The sequence below is a fragment of the Salvia miltiorrhiza genome, chromosome 3, assembly GCF_028751815.1.
Source record: "Salvia miltiorrhiza cultivar Shanhuang (shh) chromosome 3, IMPLAD_Smil_shh, whole genome shotgun sequence".
Taxonomy (NCBI): Eukaryota; Viridiplantae; Streptophyta; class Magnoliopsida; order Lamiales; family Lamiaceae; genus Salvia; species Salvia miltiorrhiza.
In genome coordinates, this window is record NC_080389.1 from 63,650,694 (window position 1) to 63,667,440 (window position 16,747).

A 16,747-nucleotide genomic window follows, 5' to 3' on the forward strand; every position below is an offset into this window, starting at 1 on the left:
CACGTGTCTTTCCAAAAATAATAACCAAAAGAATATATATATATATATATATATATATATAGGGAGAAGATCCATAGAGAATGTTAAATATTTTGAGAATACAGAATGCGTGAAAAAATAAAGAATAAGTCTATAATTTTGATGAATAAATCAATGTAGCGTATGAATAAGATTTTGGCCTGGGTTCGAATCCTGAGAGGGCCGAGATTTTCACTATATTTACTGAATACATATGTTCATTAATTATGCTAATTTGTTCGTAAAATTTATAGATTTATTCGTTATATATATATATATATATATATATATATATATATATATATATATTATATTCATCTACTTTACTATGAATGAATGAAGTGTAGTTTAGTCGATAATACATTTTCCTCCAACTAATAGAAGGGTGATTCGAATCCTCTAAAAAGTTTAGTTTAAATTCAAAATGAAAAATAGAAAACATAGAGAGTGGTTAAATTGAGTTCAAATATACACCCTATAAAATAAAAATTATCTTCAACTCTTGCGTTTGATTCCAGTAATAAAACATGATTGATAAAATAATTCACCTTAATTAAGTATTTGGTTTGCATGATTGAGCCACTGATTGATAACTCAGCCTGTATCTAATCATCCAGATGAATGATCATTTATCACCCCAAAGTTGGGTGTATTATTTAATCATTCATCTAATCCTATCAATATTATCAATCTTAACTATCTCATCCATCAAACCAAACGCTTCCTCATATTATAAAAATCTACGATAAATTTATGATTTTAATGAATAAATTTGTGATACAGAGGTCGAGTCCCATAAATGATGAAAAATTCATTTTGTTTTTCAATATTTTGTAGCAAATTAATTACTCCCTTCATCCCAAATGAAATGTTCTATTTCTTTTCGGCACGGAGATTAAGAAATGTGTATAAAGTAGATAAAGTGAGTTGGTGAAAATTATTTAAATATTAAGTATAAAGAGATAGTGTATTGCCAAAAAAGAAAACAGGATATTTCGTTTGAGACAGCCCAAAAAAATAATTGGACATTTCGCTAGGGACGGAGGGAGTATTAGTTAACTTATTTATATTATAAATTTGATTGTATAACTCCCACTTCAACTATTGATTTATGCTGAGCTTGGAGTGCACGAATAGCATAACTGCCTGATTTATGGAATCCAATCAGGTGTAGGGACGGTCGGTGGGCCCGTACACCTTCATTTCCGCCATCATTTTCGGGCCGACGTCAATGCAGAATAATACTCCCTCCGTCCACTAATTCAAGGTCTATTTTCCTTTTTAGTCCGTCCACCAACTCAAGGTCTATTTATTTTTAGTAAATTTTATTCATATTTTAATTGGTGAGTCTCAATAAATAATATATTTTTTCTCCACTCAACTAGTAATAAACAATACACTTTGTGGGCCTCTTTCTCCACTCAACCAATAATATATTTTTTCTCCACTCAACTAGTAATAAATATATTTTGTGGGACCCTCTCTCCACTCAACTAATAAAAATACTCTTTTTCTTAAAATCCGTGTTTTTTCATGTAGGCCTTGAATTAGTGGACGGAGGGAATATGTCCTCGTTTGAGAATCGGGCTGCCGGAAGAGTGTATCCACCGTCGCCGCTGCCGTGCCCTGCTGGCTGTGGGTTCGAGATTCTTACCTCTGCGACGTCCATTTTTTCGCTGGGGTTTCTGGTTGATTTATGGGTTTGATATTTTCGTTATATTTTTAATTTTAATATATAGATAATTTTGATCATTTTTTAAGGATTAATTATAGTTTATAGCCTTAACTTTCAGTAAATTTTATAGTCTTAATTTTAATTTTTTTTTTATATAGCCTGAACTTTGAAAAAATATTTAATTATAGTCACAATTACATCAAAAGTTCAAAACTATGGCATTAGCTCTTTTTTTTACTATTAAAATTACATATTAAACGATGACCGATTGCCACAAAATCATAGTTTAATATATTCTACACTAAATGAGATTTTCAACAATAAGACTATAAACTATAATTAATCCTTTTTTTTATAATGCATAAACTTTTATTCAATTTGTTATTTTAATTCAATTTTTTTAACTGTCGCGATAATGTTATCATATTTCGATTTGCAATAAATAAGACAGTCTAAATTTCTTGTAACTATTCAAAATTAGGTGTAACATATTATAGAGGTAATCTTTGGTGCAATCGGATCTACTGTACAATCGAATTGACCCATACTGACATCGTAATTCACATTCTAATCCAAACTCATTTGTTGATCCAAATCGTATGAATGACACTATTGACATTGCTTATAATTAACATTATTCTGTTGTACAAATCACACTGCGTATAAATAACACTATAATATTGTAAATGACACTATGTATAATTGATACTATTCAAAAATATAAATGACACTTTCTATAATTGTCACTATAAAATTGTAAATGACAATATAAGATTGAAAATGACACTATAATATTTTAAAATGTTACAGTGTAATTTATATAATCGAATAGTATCAATTATAGGCAATGTCATTTATATAACCGAATATTGTTATTTATATGATTTGGGTCAAAATGAGATTTGGATCAGGATACAAGAAGGTTTAGTTGCGGGTAGGGATGACAATAATATTTGTGGGTTCGGGTACCCGCGGGTGCCCGCCTCTTGGGGGTGAAATATCGGGAGCAGGTTCGAAGGTGGGTATAAAATTTATATTAGAGGCGGGTTTGGGTTGGGTTCGGGTGTATAGATACCCGCCTCGAAATATGTTTCATACTATTTTTTTTATTTTTTTTGTATTCATGTTGAAATATATTCGATATACTATAAAAAAAAGATACCATGTTTAGCCCAATTTATTTAAAATTTTTTATTTTGAATTTCAAAGACAAAAAAATTAAATTAATCAAGTGTTTGGTTTGCATGATTGAGCCACTGATTGATAACTCAGCATGTATCTAATCATCCAAATGAATGATTATTTATCACCCCAAAATTGGGTGTATTATTTAATCATTCATCTAATACTATCAATCTTAACTATCTCATCCATCAAACCGAACGCCTCCTTATATTATTAAATAAAAATATACGATAAATTTATGATTTTAATGAATAAATTTGTGATATAGAGATGAAAAACATTTTGTTTTTCAATATTTTGTAGCAAATTAATTATTAATTAACTTATTTATATTATAAATTTGATTTGTATAACAACTCCCACTTCAACTATTTCCAAAAGTTTATCTTTTTTCTGAGAGGGCCATAAGTTATTTTTTGTACACAAAAAATAAATTTTTTCTGGTATGCAGGCCCAATATAAATAATATTTATTAGATATACAGAGGCCCAATAATATCGGCCCAAATGAATTATAGCCCACAAACAAAAATATACTCCAAAGTGTATATAAATAAAATTTTCCTCAAAATAAATATTTTCCTTTCCGTATTTGCCGCAGATTTTTCGTTTGAAGCTCTCTGCTACTGCTAAGTCGCGCGCTGCAGCAGTTTCCGTAATCGAAGGTAGGTTTTTATCTTTTCCATTTTCTAATTTTTCTGTGCTTAATTATGTGTTTAAATTTGATCGCTCTGCATATATTTGTGCTAAATCTGGTTGGGGTTATTTGAGCTGGAATTTGCAAGTTGCGTATAGTATGTCTGTGTAACATTTTATGTGATTCTCTGTTTAAGATATTTGATTCTGTTTCTTTTATTTATGAATATCATTTTAGGGTTTATGGTGAATTCTAGGTGTACGAGTGGAGTGGTGTATGCGTTTCACTTTTTTATGTAATTTTGATCTTAATAATTGGTGGTTATGCGATTTGGAGAGTGGCAGGTATAGGAATGGAGTGTGGGTTTAATTCTGTTTTTTAATTGTGAATTAGCTATAGGAATTTTTGTGAGTTAGAGCTTAATTAATTATGTTTTGTATTTGAACAGTGTGTATAGGCTTTTTAATGGCAACCAATAGTTCATCGAGGTCTCTTACATCACCACCACCTTCATCTTCAAATTCCGATAGTGGACGTAAATCTTTGTGGAGTTATGTCAAAATATCTACATAAGCTTGATTTATTCCCAGCTAGTTGGGTCCTATAAGATATTATACTTGTTTAGCTATGTGAGTCATGCTTATGTTTGTTTGAGGAGAATTTTTGACCTGGATGTGTAGGGCAGTAATTACATGGAAGGACAAGAAAGCTTGCTCGATACACTTTTTGACGAGGAAAATCTTGAGGATGGCCAAGATGTTGAGATGCTTGATGTAGAAGAGGGTGAGTTCGTTGAACTGAATCCAAGGACTAGAGCAGGAGAAAGTTCTAATGATCATGATATTCAAGAAAATAAAGAATCTAACAAGCCGAGTTCAAAACAAAAGAAGAGGAAAAAGAAAAACAAGCGAAAGAGAGGTGGCAATGTAGGCCCAAATGTAACTGATATCAACAGGTCTGTATGTATTTTCTGAATCTTGTTCTCATGCAATTGTTAATATGTGTTGTGTATATACACTCTGTTCTCAAAATTCACTAACTCCTATGCTTCTAATTTATATGGATGATGTATCACCTTTAGAGGCAGGCTCTATCACATCAGTCTTTATGAAAAATTTATTTTTGGCAGATGCTAAATTGCTAATTGATTTCACTGCTAAGGCATAGTCTTTGATAATGCTATCTTGCATGTTGCCTAGTTATTTATCTAATAGGCTTATCTGCTACAGTTTCATGCTTCTTGGTGTTGGTTTAATAGAAACTATATTAGCATCTATTTTCGCATTTTTGGTGAATGGCTTCTTTTTATGACACCTTCCTTAGGTTTGTTCTGGACGCATGCAAACGCTTGCGAGAGACAAAATCTTATCTTATGTACACTGCTGTTGGTTGTCTTGGAGTGGCAGCTTTGAGCGATCTTATCAAAGAGGTAAACTGCCTTTCTAGCTGTTCAACCTTTTGCTATCTGTTTTAATATTACAAATTTTTACTTGTCTGGATTTAATTTTTGTCGTAACATTGGGAAGTTCCGAGTTTTAGTATGGTATTACACATGTATGCGTATGTCGTTTGTCTTGACTTCTTTTGTTAGGTAATTTCAAAGTAGTTCAATAGGTAAGTTATTGATGTTGAGGTAGTTTTGGATTTTATGAGGAGTATGTAACATGAGGGATTTGCACCTCCAGTCTCTCATCCAAGGCTTTCAGTATACAAGTCGAAAGAAATAGGTAGGATTGTAAGTTGTAACCAACTCAATGATTTGTCGTTTGTGGACTTCTCATATTGCAATATGATTTTCTTCATATTTAATCATTCTGTGATATGTGAATTCAGTGAAGTGCTTCAAAATTTCCTCAGCGAGATGATGGTCATAAATGATTTCTTCGAATATCATCACTATTTGGATGATGGATGTTGGTATGTGTTTGACGTAGTTGGGAATAAATGGTTGCTACATTTTTATACAGCATCATTCTTTTATTTGGGCATCATGCTCCTAATATCCTTTTCACTACCATCAGGATTGTTTGCTTAAATTGTTGGATAATCCTAACTGGACTAAAGTTATCCTGGCGGACCTCATGCCTCGAGACATCTCTGAAAACTCATGTATTACTTTATATTGAGAGTTTTGTAGACCATCAATCCTTGGGGTTAGGTAAACGTGGAAATATTGATGTGGTAAATAAAGGTGAGACTCTGGTCGACCATCTTACTCTACATTCTTAAGGACAGCCTAATCTGATCCTTCATGTTGTCATCACTTACTTGGTAGAGTTGAATAGTCTCTTCCTATCTGTTTGACTTCTGAGCTGTACACCATGGCTAATGATCAGTAAAACCTATCTAAACCAGCCCGTTATAACGAGAAACCCTGGGCAGGGAGTAAATATTGGCATGTGGGTGAAAGACGAATGATCATGTAGTTAGTTTGTGCTTCAGCTGGAATTCTGATGACTCATTTGGAAACGATGTAGCATCTTTTGAGATGGAAACTTTTTGGCTTGATTGAGGTATTAACTATTTCAAGAGATGAGTTAGGATCATTTTTATGTCTGCAAATTTTATAATTTGAAATCTTAGAAACTTCACTTGGTGAAAATATCCACCGTATCCTATTTGCTAAGACTTGTCAGTTTTTTCACCTTTTTAAGCAAGATTTGTGGGTTTCATTTCTTTGCCAGATTCACTCGTATGACAATTAACGTGAAAAATGAACTTGTAGGTTGATGCAATCCAAGCTTGTGGAGGTCAGAAGACCTCCGATGGCAGCCGATTCCGGAAAGGTGGTGGTATATTATGGAACATCATTAAAGCACGTGATCCAAATGCTTACAAAGAGATAATGAGACAAGGAAGAGAGTTTGAGGTATGCTTGGCTTCTACATCACACGGTTCTTGAATGCAGTTGTTTTTTTAAACGGTTAATTACATCATCAAGCATGCATGTTTGCTTAGATGTGAATTTTCCTAGGTTTGTTTAGATACTGAAAGTGCACATCGTTAGCCGTCGTGTGTAAGCACTTTTTATACGTCGTTTCGGTGTAGCTGTTCGTGTTTTGCTAGAATCGACCTGCTAAATTCTCCGTTTGCGAACGTTACAGAAACAATTCAAGCAGCAGAAGCAAGAACCAGCTGCACAACACGCTGAAACTCCCCCTGCGAACGCGCCTCTTGATGCCAGTCAGAATAAGAAGGGCAATCCATCGGGTAATTTGGAACTCGGACCTCATGATCAAAGCCAGCGCGACGCCGTGCAGACACGTGCATCTGTTCACGAACGGATACGAATGCCGGTTATATACGACGATTGTCTGTTTGGCGGAGAGGATCCCAAGGATAAATTAGCTGACGACAGAGCTGCTCCGGCAACATTAGAGAAGCGTGGTTTTCCGGCTCCGATTTAGAAAAGTGTTGGATCCCGTTGCCTTCCCTTCTTTTGCTACACATATTCTTCTATAGCTTAGCATCTCGTGATGCAAATGAGCAAATTTTGTCGATTAATTTTGAGCCTACTTACTTTTTGACCGTGAGACCATGTACAAAAAATTTTTGTTACTTGAAATACCATGTGTTCTTATCCGATAAAGATGAAATTCTCATCCTTATTTATCAATCATTTGGTAATGCTTTTATCCAGGGTTACTCTTATATTTCATCGAGGAATAAAATACACGAACTCTCACACTTTTCTGATTTTGCATCCATTTAGGAAGACTTTTATTTAAGCCTCAATTTTCATTTATCGAAAATGTTCATCGTGTGCAAATAAAAATAAAAAAAATGAAAGTTCGCCTATTTGAAACCATGATTTTAAATTTATGGACAAAATCATAAATGTGTGAATATCTATACAAGAACAACTTTTCTTGCTTCATCCAAACATCTTTAGTATTCAAGATTGTACACAAGTTTTTCATCTATGCCAAGCTACAAATCTAGTGTAATTTAATGCAAAAATAGACAAATGACAGTGCAGTCATCCCTTTTCGAGTTGGGAAACTTGTGTTTCCACGCAGCCATTGCTGCATCAACAACTACCTTAGCTGCTTCCTCTTCACTACCCGCAGCCGCTACCATCGATACCACTTCTTCGTTGCTCATCACGTCCCACACCTGCAAGAATCCCATCAGATTAAGATGTTTCAAGAGCTTATAAGTTGTTAAAGTATTTTAATAATTGAACTTATAAATTAGATAAAATTTTCTGCTAGTGAGAGAAAATCGAAGAGGGGTGAATTTGAAAGTGTATACGATGAAAACAACAAATTATAATTAAATAGTAATATTTGTAAAATAATTATTACATATAAAATATAAAAAAAAATTGGGGTAAAAGAACTTATTTTTAGAGTTTAAAAGTTGTTTAGCAGTTTATTTTGTCAAATACTTTGAAGGGGGCTTATAAGCTTCTGAAAAACTTATAAACTGTTTTAAAGAGCTTATAAACTTAGTAAAACACCCTCTTGGCGGGGGGCTTAAGCCCCTTCCCAATCACATGCATGCTGAGTATTCGGTTAATTCGGTCGGTTATTAACTCACCCCGTCGCTGGCCACGACGAGAAAGGCGTCGTCGGGGGTGATGCGGCGGTGGGAGACCTCCGGAATGCAAATAATGCCGTTATTCTTGAGCACGAAGTCGCCAAAAGCGCGAGACATAGCGAGGCCGGGCGAGTCATCATAAGGCAGCCACACTCTCTCAATGTGTGCTTCTTCTTTCAGTGCAAACACTCTCCCTCTACACTTTCTTATTCTCTCTGCTTCAGCTGTTTCAATTTCCCAACAAAAACAAATCACCAATTATATATATATAACATGGTTCATGTATGCATGCATGATGCATCAGGGGCGGAGCCAAGATTTTATAAATGAACGGACGAAATTATATTTTTTATATTTAAAAAAGATTTTGGACGGATGAAACTACATTTTTATATATAATTAAAAGTGAGAAAAAAAAATTACAAAATACAATTTAAATATAATAATAATAAAAAATAGGCCGGGCGATCGCACGGCCATGCGCATACTACGTGTAGAGTGTGTAAACGTGTAAATAATATATTGGATTAATCATGTTTTGTGTCCCTAATCTTCTGCTATTTTTATAAAATGTCACATTCTTTTTTTCCTACTCAAAACCATCAAATTTTCAGCATTTTTTTCAAAAAAATATACTTTTATTCAAAATTAGTTGACAGAATGATGAGTTAATTCGTTGAATTCTTACATAAAATGTCTTTCCACCTCACTGAATAAACGATTAAACGAACATCATTCCATCCGACGAGATTAATTATCATTTTATCGCCGAATTTTGTATAACCAGATAATTTTTTAAATCACACCGAAAGCAGGAGTTTCTAAATAGATAAACGGAAGTAGATGATATTTTTTGAAAAAAAAAATAGTAGTATATGATTAATCCTAATATATTTATAGAAAGGGTGCATTGTTCTTACATGGCACCCCAGGCTTGAGATCAGTAGTTAATTGAACGGCCATGATCCCATTCTGACTCCTAGTGCCTAGAACAGCTCTTGAATCTCCAAGATTTGCAACCGTCAGATCTTCACCCTGTCATCATCATCATCATCAAATGGTTATTCTTAAATTAGATTCCAAACTTTGACTTCATTATATATAGTTTTTGTTTGAACTTTAAAGTAATTCAAATATATGTTATATTTATTTATGTTATTCATTTAATAGGTCGAGTCATAATTTTCGGACAATTTAAAAGAGTTTTCTTTGATTTTGTACAAAAACATTTCCGATTGTCTGTAGGTATATCATTGGTTTTAATGAATTCAAGTTAACTGAAAATTTTGACTCGAGCTATTAAGTAAACAACGAAGATAAATATAAGTTACATTTATAATATTTTTTAAGTTCGAGTTTTATATTCACCACGGGTCAAAGTTTTATTTTATAAAAATCTTCAACTTTATAAAAAAATTCAGTTCCGACCGGCGACCAAGGTCGAATCCGGGGTCGGAATAAGCTAAATAAATGAGGTGGAAACATGAAATAGCTTTCCGATGTCGGATTCTCGATTTACCGGGCCAACTTTCAACAAAGTTGGATATTTTTATAAAATAAACAAAAAGTTCATAACGTTTTAAATAAAATTCAAAGTTCGGACCATAAACTAGAATTTTACCTGTCTGACGACAACGGTGGCAGTTGTTCCGCTGCAAGAGCAATCCAAGGTTTCAAGATATTGTATCTCTCTATCTACAGCTTTGAATGCAGTGATGCAAGCATCTTTCCATCTCTGGAAATTCTTGCTTTGATCACTCCCCATTTTTCTGTGGTTGAGAAGCAAAGAAGGCAATCTATTCCTCACAATCTTGCTCACAATGTGCCCATTCTTGCCATGCCCATCAAAAACTGCACACATGGCTCCTTCTTCCACCCCATAGCCCTGCAAAAAAAAAAAAGTGAATTTAGATACAAAATGATTCCTCATGTAAGTGTATTGTGTTTGGAGAAATGTGACCTATTTTATTATAGTGTTATGTCATGGGCTAATGTCAGAAAATGAAAAATACACATTCTTATAGGACGTCAAAATGACAAACAATACGCTCTCTTGTAGAACGTATCAAAATGATAAAAAAAAATGCACTCTCTTATAGGACGTATTAAAATGATAAAAACAAAATGCACATTTTTATGGGACGAAGGGAATATCTATGTATGGTAAATTACTAAATTAATTTAAAATATGTAAAGATGTTACAAATGGATCAAAGAGGAGCCAAACCCCACCAAAGAAAAGATTTTTTTTTTTTTAAATTATTCTAAAATCATCAAATTATTGGTATTTTGTGTTAATCATTATACAATAGCTTCCATCACCGAAGCAAATCATAAGAAAATAGTCTTTCTTGAAATCTCAAACTTAAAATGTGGAAAATATAGCCCTTTTTCAGAATCCTTCATTCAAACACAATATCAAAGTATATTCCATTTCCACCTATGGTGTTGTATACTTGTATATATCAAAACATGATTATTTTGATGGAGGAATTTTGTTGAATGTGATGATCATAACTATTTATAACACAAAGAGAGAGAGAGAGAGACCTGAAAAAGAATAGCACAATCTTGATTCAATCCGTTGCTTCCTGCATGAGAATATATTGAGCCAATTCTTGGTGATGATCCATTGCTACTTATTCCTGTATAATACACTCCATTTTCATGGCCATAGGAATCATCATGTATCACAGGAGATGAAATGGATGCACAAATTCCCATCTCTCTCTCTCTCTAGAGTGTGTATTGTTGTATTTGTATAAACTTTGGAATCCAAGAGGGAGAAATAGAGTCCCCATATATAAGGAGTTGGGGGGCCATGGGAATATGCACAGCTTGGCTAATTTTATATTTTCTTGAAAGGGAAGTAGAGTTGAAAAAACAAGTAGTTTCAATAATTGAGGTGTTTTTTAATTTGTTGGACTATTATTATTATTATAGGCTACCCCAAGATTCAATTCAAAGGGCATCTTATGTGTATATTTGTAGGATTGAATGAGTATACAGAAATCAGTTTTGCAACTTGGATAAGCAAATGAGAACTATTTGGGTGTTGACTTCCCAATATTTTACATTTTTTTGCTTATTTTTTTTATAAGAATTGGTTTGAAATTTGAGTAGTTTTTTGAGCTTGGTTACTTGTTGGTTTTGATGTTACTTATTGCATGGTATATAATATTTTCATTGATTATTTTTTAACCGATTAAAGACAATTTGTTAAATGTAATTTGTCGAGTAATTTCGAGTAAAAATGGAAAAATAGTATCTATATAATTGATAATTGTGATTAGAAAGTGGTCATAATTGAGAAAATGCTTAATTTAGCTTATTGTGTTATATTAGAGTTTGTACTCTGCAAATATGTTATATTTTTGTTAAATTAAATTAAAGTAGAACGGAAACATTGATATTATCGAGTTTAATTTTATATATGGGGTGCCGATAATGTCAAGTTCAAAAATGTAAAATAATCGATCAATTGATGATATCGGTGTATACTTTACTTAGGAGATAATCCACATGGTTACTCTCTTGTATAAGTATGATAATATTATTTATATGAAATGTTATACTATTTTAAGGATATTTTCAAATTAAAATTCAATAACATATAATACATGTACCATGTTCCACTCGATTTAGGGCACCTCAACGTTTGGAAGAAACAGATCATAATTTTCAATAATTTTATAAGTTGACAACTTCTCAGAGAGAGAGAGAGAGAGAGAGAGAGAGAAGGAATTTCATTTCTTCTAATTGATAAACAAGAGTTTAAATCAATAGTTTTTGCCCATTAATTTTCTTTTGCGAATATAATTATTTATATATGTGAAGACAGCTTTTCATATTTACAGAAAGTTACGGACTTATAATATATGCCCTGATTTAATCAGGATATATTATATATTATATATTGTATATTTAATTATTTCTTTTGTGGGCCTTATAAAAAGACACATAATTATTGGTGGTAATTGAATTACGGTCCCCCAATGTAAGGTTATTAAAAAAGACAATAGAAAATGACAGCCTCAATGAAAATTAATTAACCGTTTAGCTGGGTAGTTATTTGCCAATAATTATAATAATAATAATTATAAGAATAATACTGTTTTGATAAATAAAAAAACAAAACAAAATTATAATAATAAGGACACACAGACTTTACATTATTATGAAAGGGCAATCATGCTGACATCAATAAATTTAATATTTTGGGTTTCACCGTTTCGATTTGGTGATTGTCATATACTGTGCTATATATATTAAATTCTTTTTTTTTTGGAATATCCAATAACCTATCTAGAAAATTAAATTATATTACCATTTCTTCTACAAATAAGCTTTTACACTTTTAATTTCAAGTTGGATCTAGTAAGTCAAATTTATTAGGACAAAAAAGAGTTTTACCAATAAAATTATATGGATAGTTGAACACAGACTTTTTGGCATTTTAGTAAAGTAATTAACGAACTTAATAACAAAATTAGCCTACCAAAACTATTGACCTAAATTATAGTATTTGATAAATGAAGTTTTCTCCACAACACAATCACAGCCACAAGTATGATAAGATAAGTGGTCATCACAATCTGATATATGTAATTCAAACTTTGACAAATACTAATAATTATCACAATAATTCCATCTCATTTTGTGGATCAGATCATCTATTCATCACATACACTAGAAAATTAAAAAACTCCATTATTGAGAATTTTTGAAATATCAAGTCTGACTTGAGAGCAAGAACAGCTAAGAACAAGGAACATTACATATGCTCTAAATCCTCTAACAATCATGTTATTATATGTGCTATTGCATAACCTCGACGTAGGAGACGTGTATTAGGCTCGTGCTTATCTTAATACACGTGTCCATAGTCGAGGTTATGCAATATCACAGACGAGTACAATTATGCAATAGAGGATCCGGAGCTAAAAAGCGTCGAGCTTAATTCGAGCATCTCGTATGTGCTATTACATAACCTCGACGTAGGAGAGGTGTATTAGGCTCATGCTTATCTTAATACACACGTCCGTAGTCGAGATTGTGTAATATCACAGTCGAGCACAATTATGCAATAGAGGATCCAGAGATGAAAAAACGTTGAGCTCAATTCGTAGCATCTTATATGTGCTATATTACATAACCTCGATGTAGGAGAGGTGTATTAGGCTCGTGCTTATCTTAATACACATGTCCATAATCGAGGTTATGTAATATCACAGTCGAGCACAATTATGCAATAGAGGATCCGGAGCTAAAATGCGTTGAGCTCAAATTTGAGCATCTTATATGTGCTATTACATAACCTCGACGTAGGAGAGGTAATGTAATAGCATCGTGCTTATCTTAATACACATGTCCATAATCGAGGTTGTGTAATATCACAGTCGGGCGCAATTATGCAATAGAGGATCCGGAGGCTAAAAAGCGTTGAAGCTCAATTCGAGCATCTTAAAAGATCAAGAATCAGAATCTAATAAACACTGCATCAAATTTACTTCATTTAGAGCTGCATCATCATAGTTGACAACAAAACTTAAGACAGATAATCAGCATTTTGGTGCAGAAACTTACAGGACAAGTTGACAGCAAAACTAGAGAGAGTTACCTTAATTTCTTGGTTAATTACAGTTCCGAGTCACTGGCTGGAGATGACGATGTTATCATCACCTTGCGACACGTCAGCTGCAAGAGACTTCTTCACCAGAGACTTGGGCAGGTCTAGCTCATCCTGAATGCAACGTTGCTGAGGATGGCATAACAGCTGACACATGTTTCGGAAAAGGGCGCGCGTCAGTCCTTGACCACTCTCGAATATATAGCCCTCGAACTCACTGATCCGTTCGAGGGCTTCGACCAGCGTATCATACACCACTTGTGGGCAATTATCGGGTCCGGGTTTGTCGTGGAGGTACATCACATCCAAGGTGAAGAGCTTCAGAGTCGAAGGCAGCTGGAATTGTGGCGGCATTGGATGACCTACAGTAGATCAAGATCTGAAACAAGAGAAGCCAAAAGATTATGCACAAGCATTGAGGCAATAGGCATAAAACCAAGAAAGATAAGCATATAGGAGATGAATTCACGGATCTTTAGCGAATCCTTCACCAGAATCAATTCAATTTAGGATTAAGTGAACATTGAACAAAAAAGACCTCAGGAAATCAGATAACATCTTAGATGATAACAGTGAAGGAAACAGAAAGGAGATCAAATTTAATACTTATGTTTGAAAATATTTGATAACGCTTGAAACTCAGTCAGAAATGACTGAGAATGGGGGCTCCAGTTTAAGAAATTCTTTCGCAAATACAGGCAGCAGGTCCTTTCTGTTGCCTACTCTGCATAATGAAGTTGTATAAAATTCACACACACACACACACACATTTAAATCAGCATGATAACCAAGCAGTTAGTAGTATCCTCTGATTCATCATTTCTGCATAACGAGTGTTTAGAGAAAACTGATCCCACATCTGTCCAGCAATCTAAATGTTTCTTTCATAAAATTTTCAGGCGGACATAGGGTGGGGATGGTTGGATTGTTCAATGTCATAAACATATGAGGATAATGTGAGGTCATGATGTTCACTGACCACACGGAATATCCGATTCTGTGCACGAGATTTCTTTGCTTCGTGAGTTGCTACTTTGAAAAGCTGAGTGAGATCTGCATGACTGGCGGATGAATCCACTGAGAGACCTCGTAGAGCAGAAAGTGCTGCGTCAACTTCACTGCTGAACTCTTTCCGGAGCTTTACAATGAAGCAACATGAGAAAATCAGCCAACTATGATCAAATAAGAGTAGCATCAGTAACATAACGAATGCGAGAAACAAGAGACAAATAATGTCTTGGAGCAAAGAGCACAGCATTCATACTGGATATTTCGACTACCCAATAACAAAGATGCCTGTTTAAATCATCATATCTGGATTTTTGTATACCCAATAACAAAGATTCAAGTTACTTCAATTTAAGACATGATCCCTGTCCTCTAAATTACAACATCAAAACAGAACTAGCATTCTTATAACCAAATGCATCTTGCAGCAAATTTATCTTCCATAAAAAAAAGTAAAAAAATACTAGCAGAGTAAAATGCGCCCCAGAACTTTGAACTTTCTAAAACTGATAACATGCAGATTTCTAACATACATGGATCACAAACACTACAAAAAAAGAGGCGTGATTCTAATCAACATGACAATCATGCTACCACTTAAACAGAAACTTGCATACACCATCACGAAATTTTGCACAGCCCTATACGCAGCGACTTAAAAGATGCATCTCAAAATATCAAATCATATGTGGATGAAAGCAAAAGCATTATGAACATCTTCAGCACAAGGTACCAGCATATAAAGCTGTGCAGCACACTTTCGCACCAAATGCGCAAGATTATCTTATAAAGGCGCAATACACTCAGTAACAAGCCAGAAACAAGTACATACAAGTCTTGGCACCAGATAGCAAACACAACTGCATTTTCAATCTTAAAACCTCCTAGCTCAAAACAAGAATCATTCCGGTGCTTCTTTGTAATTATCAATTATGCCTCATTTCTCAACATAAACAAAAGTATTTTAGCCACTGAATCAAGTGATACACATGTTACACTTCAATGTGAGCTCTCACCAACTACTAATCTAAGGGCGAAAGCTGCAGCTTGCAACATCTAAATCCCAAAATCAAACCTGAACAATTGCCATCTCACTGCCAACAAAATCAATTCAGCCCTAAAATCCACCACAATTACCATTTCACTGCCAACAAAATGAATTAAACCCTAAAATCCACTATAACACAGTAATTACAGCTGAAAAAAAACACAAAAATGGTACCCAATAGGTGGATTTGGCGAGAGCGGAGAATGCGAAGCGGTGATCGGGATTTATGCTGAGCTTGGAGTGCACGAATAGCATAACTGCCTGCTTTATGGAATCCAATCGGGTGTAGGGACGGCCGTTGGGCCCGTTCACCTTCATCTCCGTCATTGTTTCCGGGCCGACATCAATGCAGAATAGTATGTCCTCGTTTGAGAATCTGACTGCCGGAAGAGTGTATCCACCGCCGCCTCCGCCGCCGCCGTGCCCTGCTAGCTGTGGGTTCGAGCTTCTTACCTCTGCGACGTCCATTTTTTTCGCTGGGGTTTCTGGTTGATTTCTGGGTTTGATATTTTCGTTATATTTTTAATTTTAATATATACATATAATTTTGATAATATTTTTAAGGATTAATTATATAGTTTATAGCCTTAACTTTCAGTAAATTTTATAGATTCAATTTTAATTTATATTTTATATAGTCTAAATTTTAAAAAATTATTTAATTATAGCCACAATTACATCAAAATTATGACATTAGCTCTTTTTATTATTATTAAAGTTACATATAAAACGATGACCGATTACCATGAAATCAGAGTTTAATTACACTAAATGAGATTTTCAACAATAAGGCTATAAATTATAATTAATCTTTTTTTAATAATGCATAAACTTTTATTCAATTTGCTATTTTAATTTAATTTTTTAAATGTCGCGATAATGTTATCATATTTGGATTTGCAGTAACTAAGACGGTCTAAATTTATGTAACTGTTCAGAATTATGTGTAACATATAGTATTACTCTTTGTCCCAACGAAAGCGACGTATTCCTTTTTGAGTCGTCC

The 16,747-nt window shown here is 33.7% G+C and overlaps 3 protein-coding genes and 1 long non-coding RNA gene across 7 annotated transcripts; 2 read left to right on the forward strand and 2 right to left on the reverse strand.

Moving 5' to 3' along the window:
• The first annotated feature begins 3,445 nt into the window (after positions 1-3,445).
• On the forward strand, positions 3,446-7,103 carry LOC131015430 (uncharacterized). 3 transcript variants are annotated; one of them, XM_057943830.1, is made up of 5 exons: positions 3,446-3,542; positions 4,195-4,469; positions 4,838-4,943; positions 6,240-6,383; positions 6,619-7,103. In XM_057943830.1, the coding sequence occupies exons 2-5, from the start codon at positions 4,207-4,209 to the stop codon at positions 6,919-6,921; spliced, it is 816 nt and encodes a 271-aa protein (XP_057799813.1). In that variant the 5' UTR covers positions 3,446-3,542; positions 4,195-4,206; the 3' UTR covers positions 6,922-7,103. The 3 variants fall into 3 exon arrangements, with proteins under 3 accessions (XP_057799813.1, XP_057799814.1, XP_057799812.1); XM_057943831.1 differs by having other exon boundaries at positions 3,450-3,542; positions 3,963-4,469; XM_057943829.1 differs by having other exon boundaries at positions 3,452-3,542; positions 4,200-4,469.
• LOC131015488 (uncharacterized) lies at positions 4,995-5,675 on the forward strand. 2 transcript variants are annotated; one of them, XR_009098549.1, is made up of 3 exons: positions 4,995-5,249; positions 5,348-5,431; positions 5,536-5,675. It is a non-coding gene; the product is annotated as an uncharacterized LOC131015488 (long non-coding RNA). The 2 variants fall into 2 exon arrangements; XR_009098548.1 differs by having other exon boundaries at positions 4,995-5,241.
• A 239-nt stretch (positions 7,104-7,342) lies between the features above and the next one.
• LOC131015417 (probable protein phosphatase 2C 72) lies at positions 7,343-10,874 on the reverse strand. The gene is made up of 5 exons (XM_057943802.1): positions 10,607-10,874; positions 9,678-9,941; positions 8,977-9,091; positions 8,057-8,280; positions 7,343-7,630 (listed from the first exon to the last, which is right to left on the reverse strand). The coding sequence occupies exons 1-5, from the start codon at positions 10,778-10,780 to the stop codon at positions 7,463-7,465; spliced, it is 945 nt and encodes a 314-aa protein (XP_057799785.1). The 5' UTR covers positions 10,781-10,874; the 3' UTR covers positions 7,343-7,462.
• Positions 10,875-13,542: 2,668 nt separating this feature from the next.
• Positions 13,543-16,253, reverse strand: LOC131015431 (uncharacterized). Its single transcript, XM_057943833.1, is given in 4 exon segments — positions 13,543-14,039; positions 14,041-14,064; positions 14,665-14,823; positions 15,916-16,253. Coding segments are annotated over 4 exon segments (810 nt in total). The 5' UTR covers positions 16,210-16,253; the 3' UTR covers positions 13,543-13,706.
• Between the last annotated feature and the right edge of the window lie 494 nt (positions 16,254-16,747).

What these genes read in the sequence shown, in the direction of transcription:
- LOC131015430 (XM_057943830.1), top strand. Translation starts at nt 4,207, where the DNA reads ATGGAAGGACAAGAAAGCTTGCTCGATACACTTTTTGACGAGGAAAAT. An exon ending in TGAGCGATCTTATCAAAGAG is followed by an intron (nt 4,944 to 6,239) that starts GTAAACTGCCTT and finishes ATGAACTTGTAG; the next exon opens with GTTGATGCAATCCAAGCTTG. An exon ending in GACAAGGAAGAGAGTTTGAG is followed by an intron (nt 6,384 to 6,618) that starts GTATGCTTGGCT and finishes CGAACGTTACAG; the next exon opens with AAACAATTCAAGCAGCAGAA.
- LOC131015417 (XM_057943802.1), bottom strand. Translation starts at nt 10,780, where the DNA reads ATGGGAATTTGTGCATCCATTTCATCTCCTGTGATACATGATGATTCC. An exon ending in TCTCAAGCCTGGGGTGCCAT is followed by an intron (nt 8,281 to 8,976) that starts GTAAGAACAATG and finishes AAATTGAAACAG; the next exon opens with CTGAAGCAGAGAGAATAAGA. An exon ending in TCGTCGTGGCCAGCGACGGG is followed by an intron (nt 7,631 to 8,056) that starts GTGAGTTAATAA and finishes GGATTCTTGCAG; the next exon opens with GTGTGGGACGTGATGAGCAA.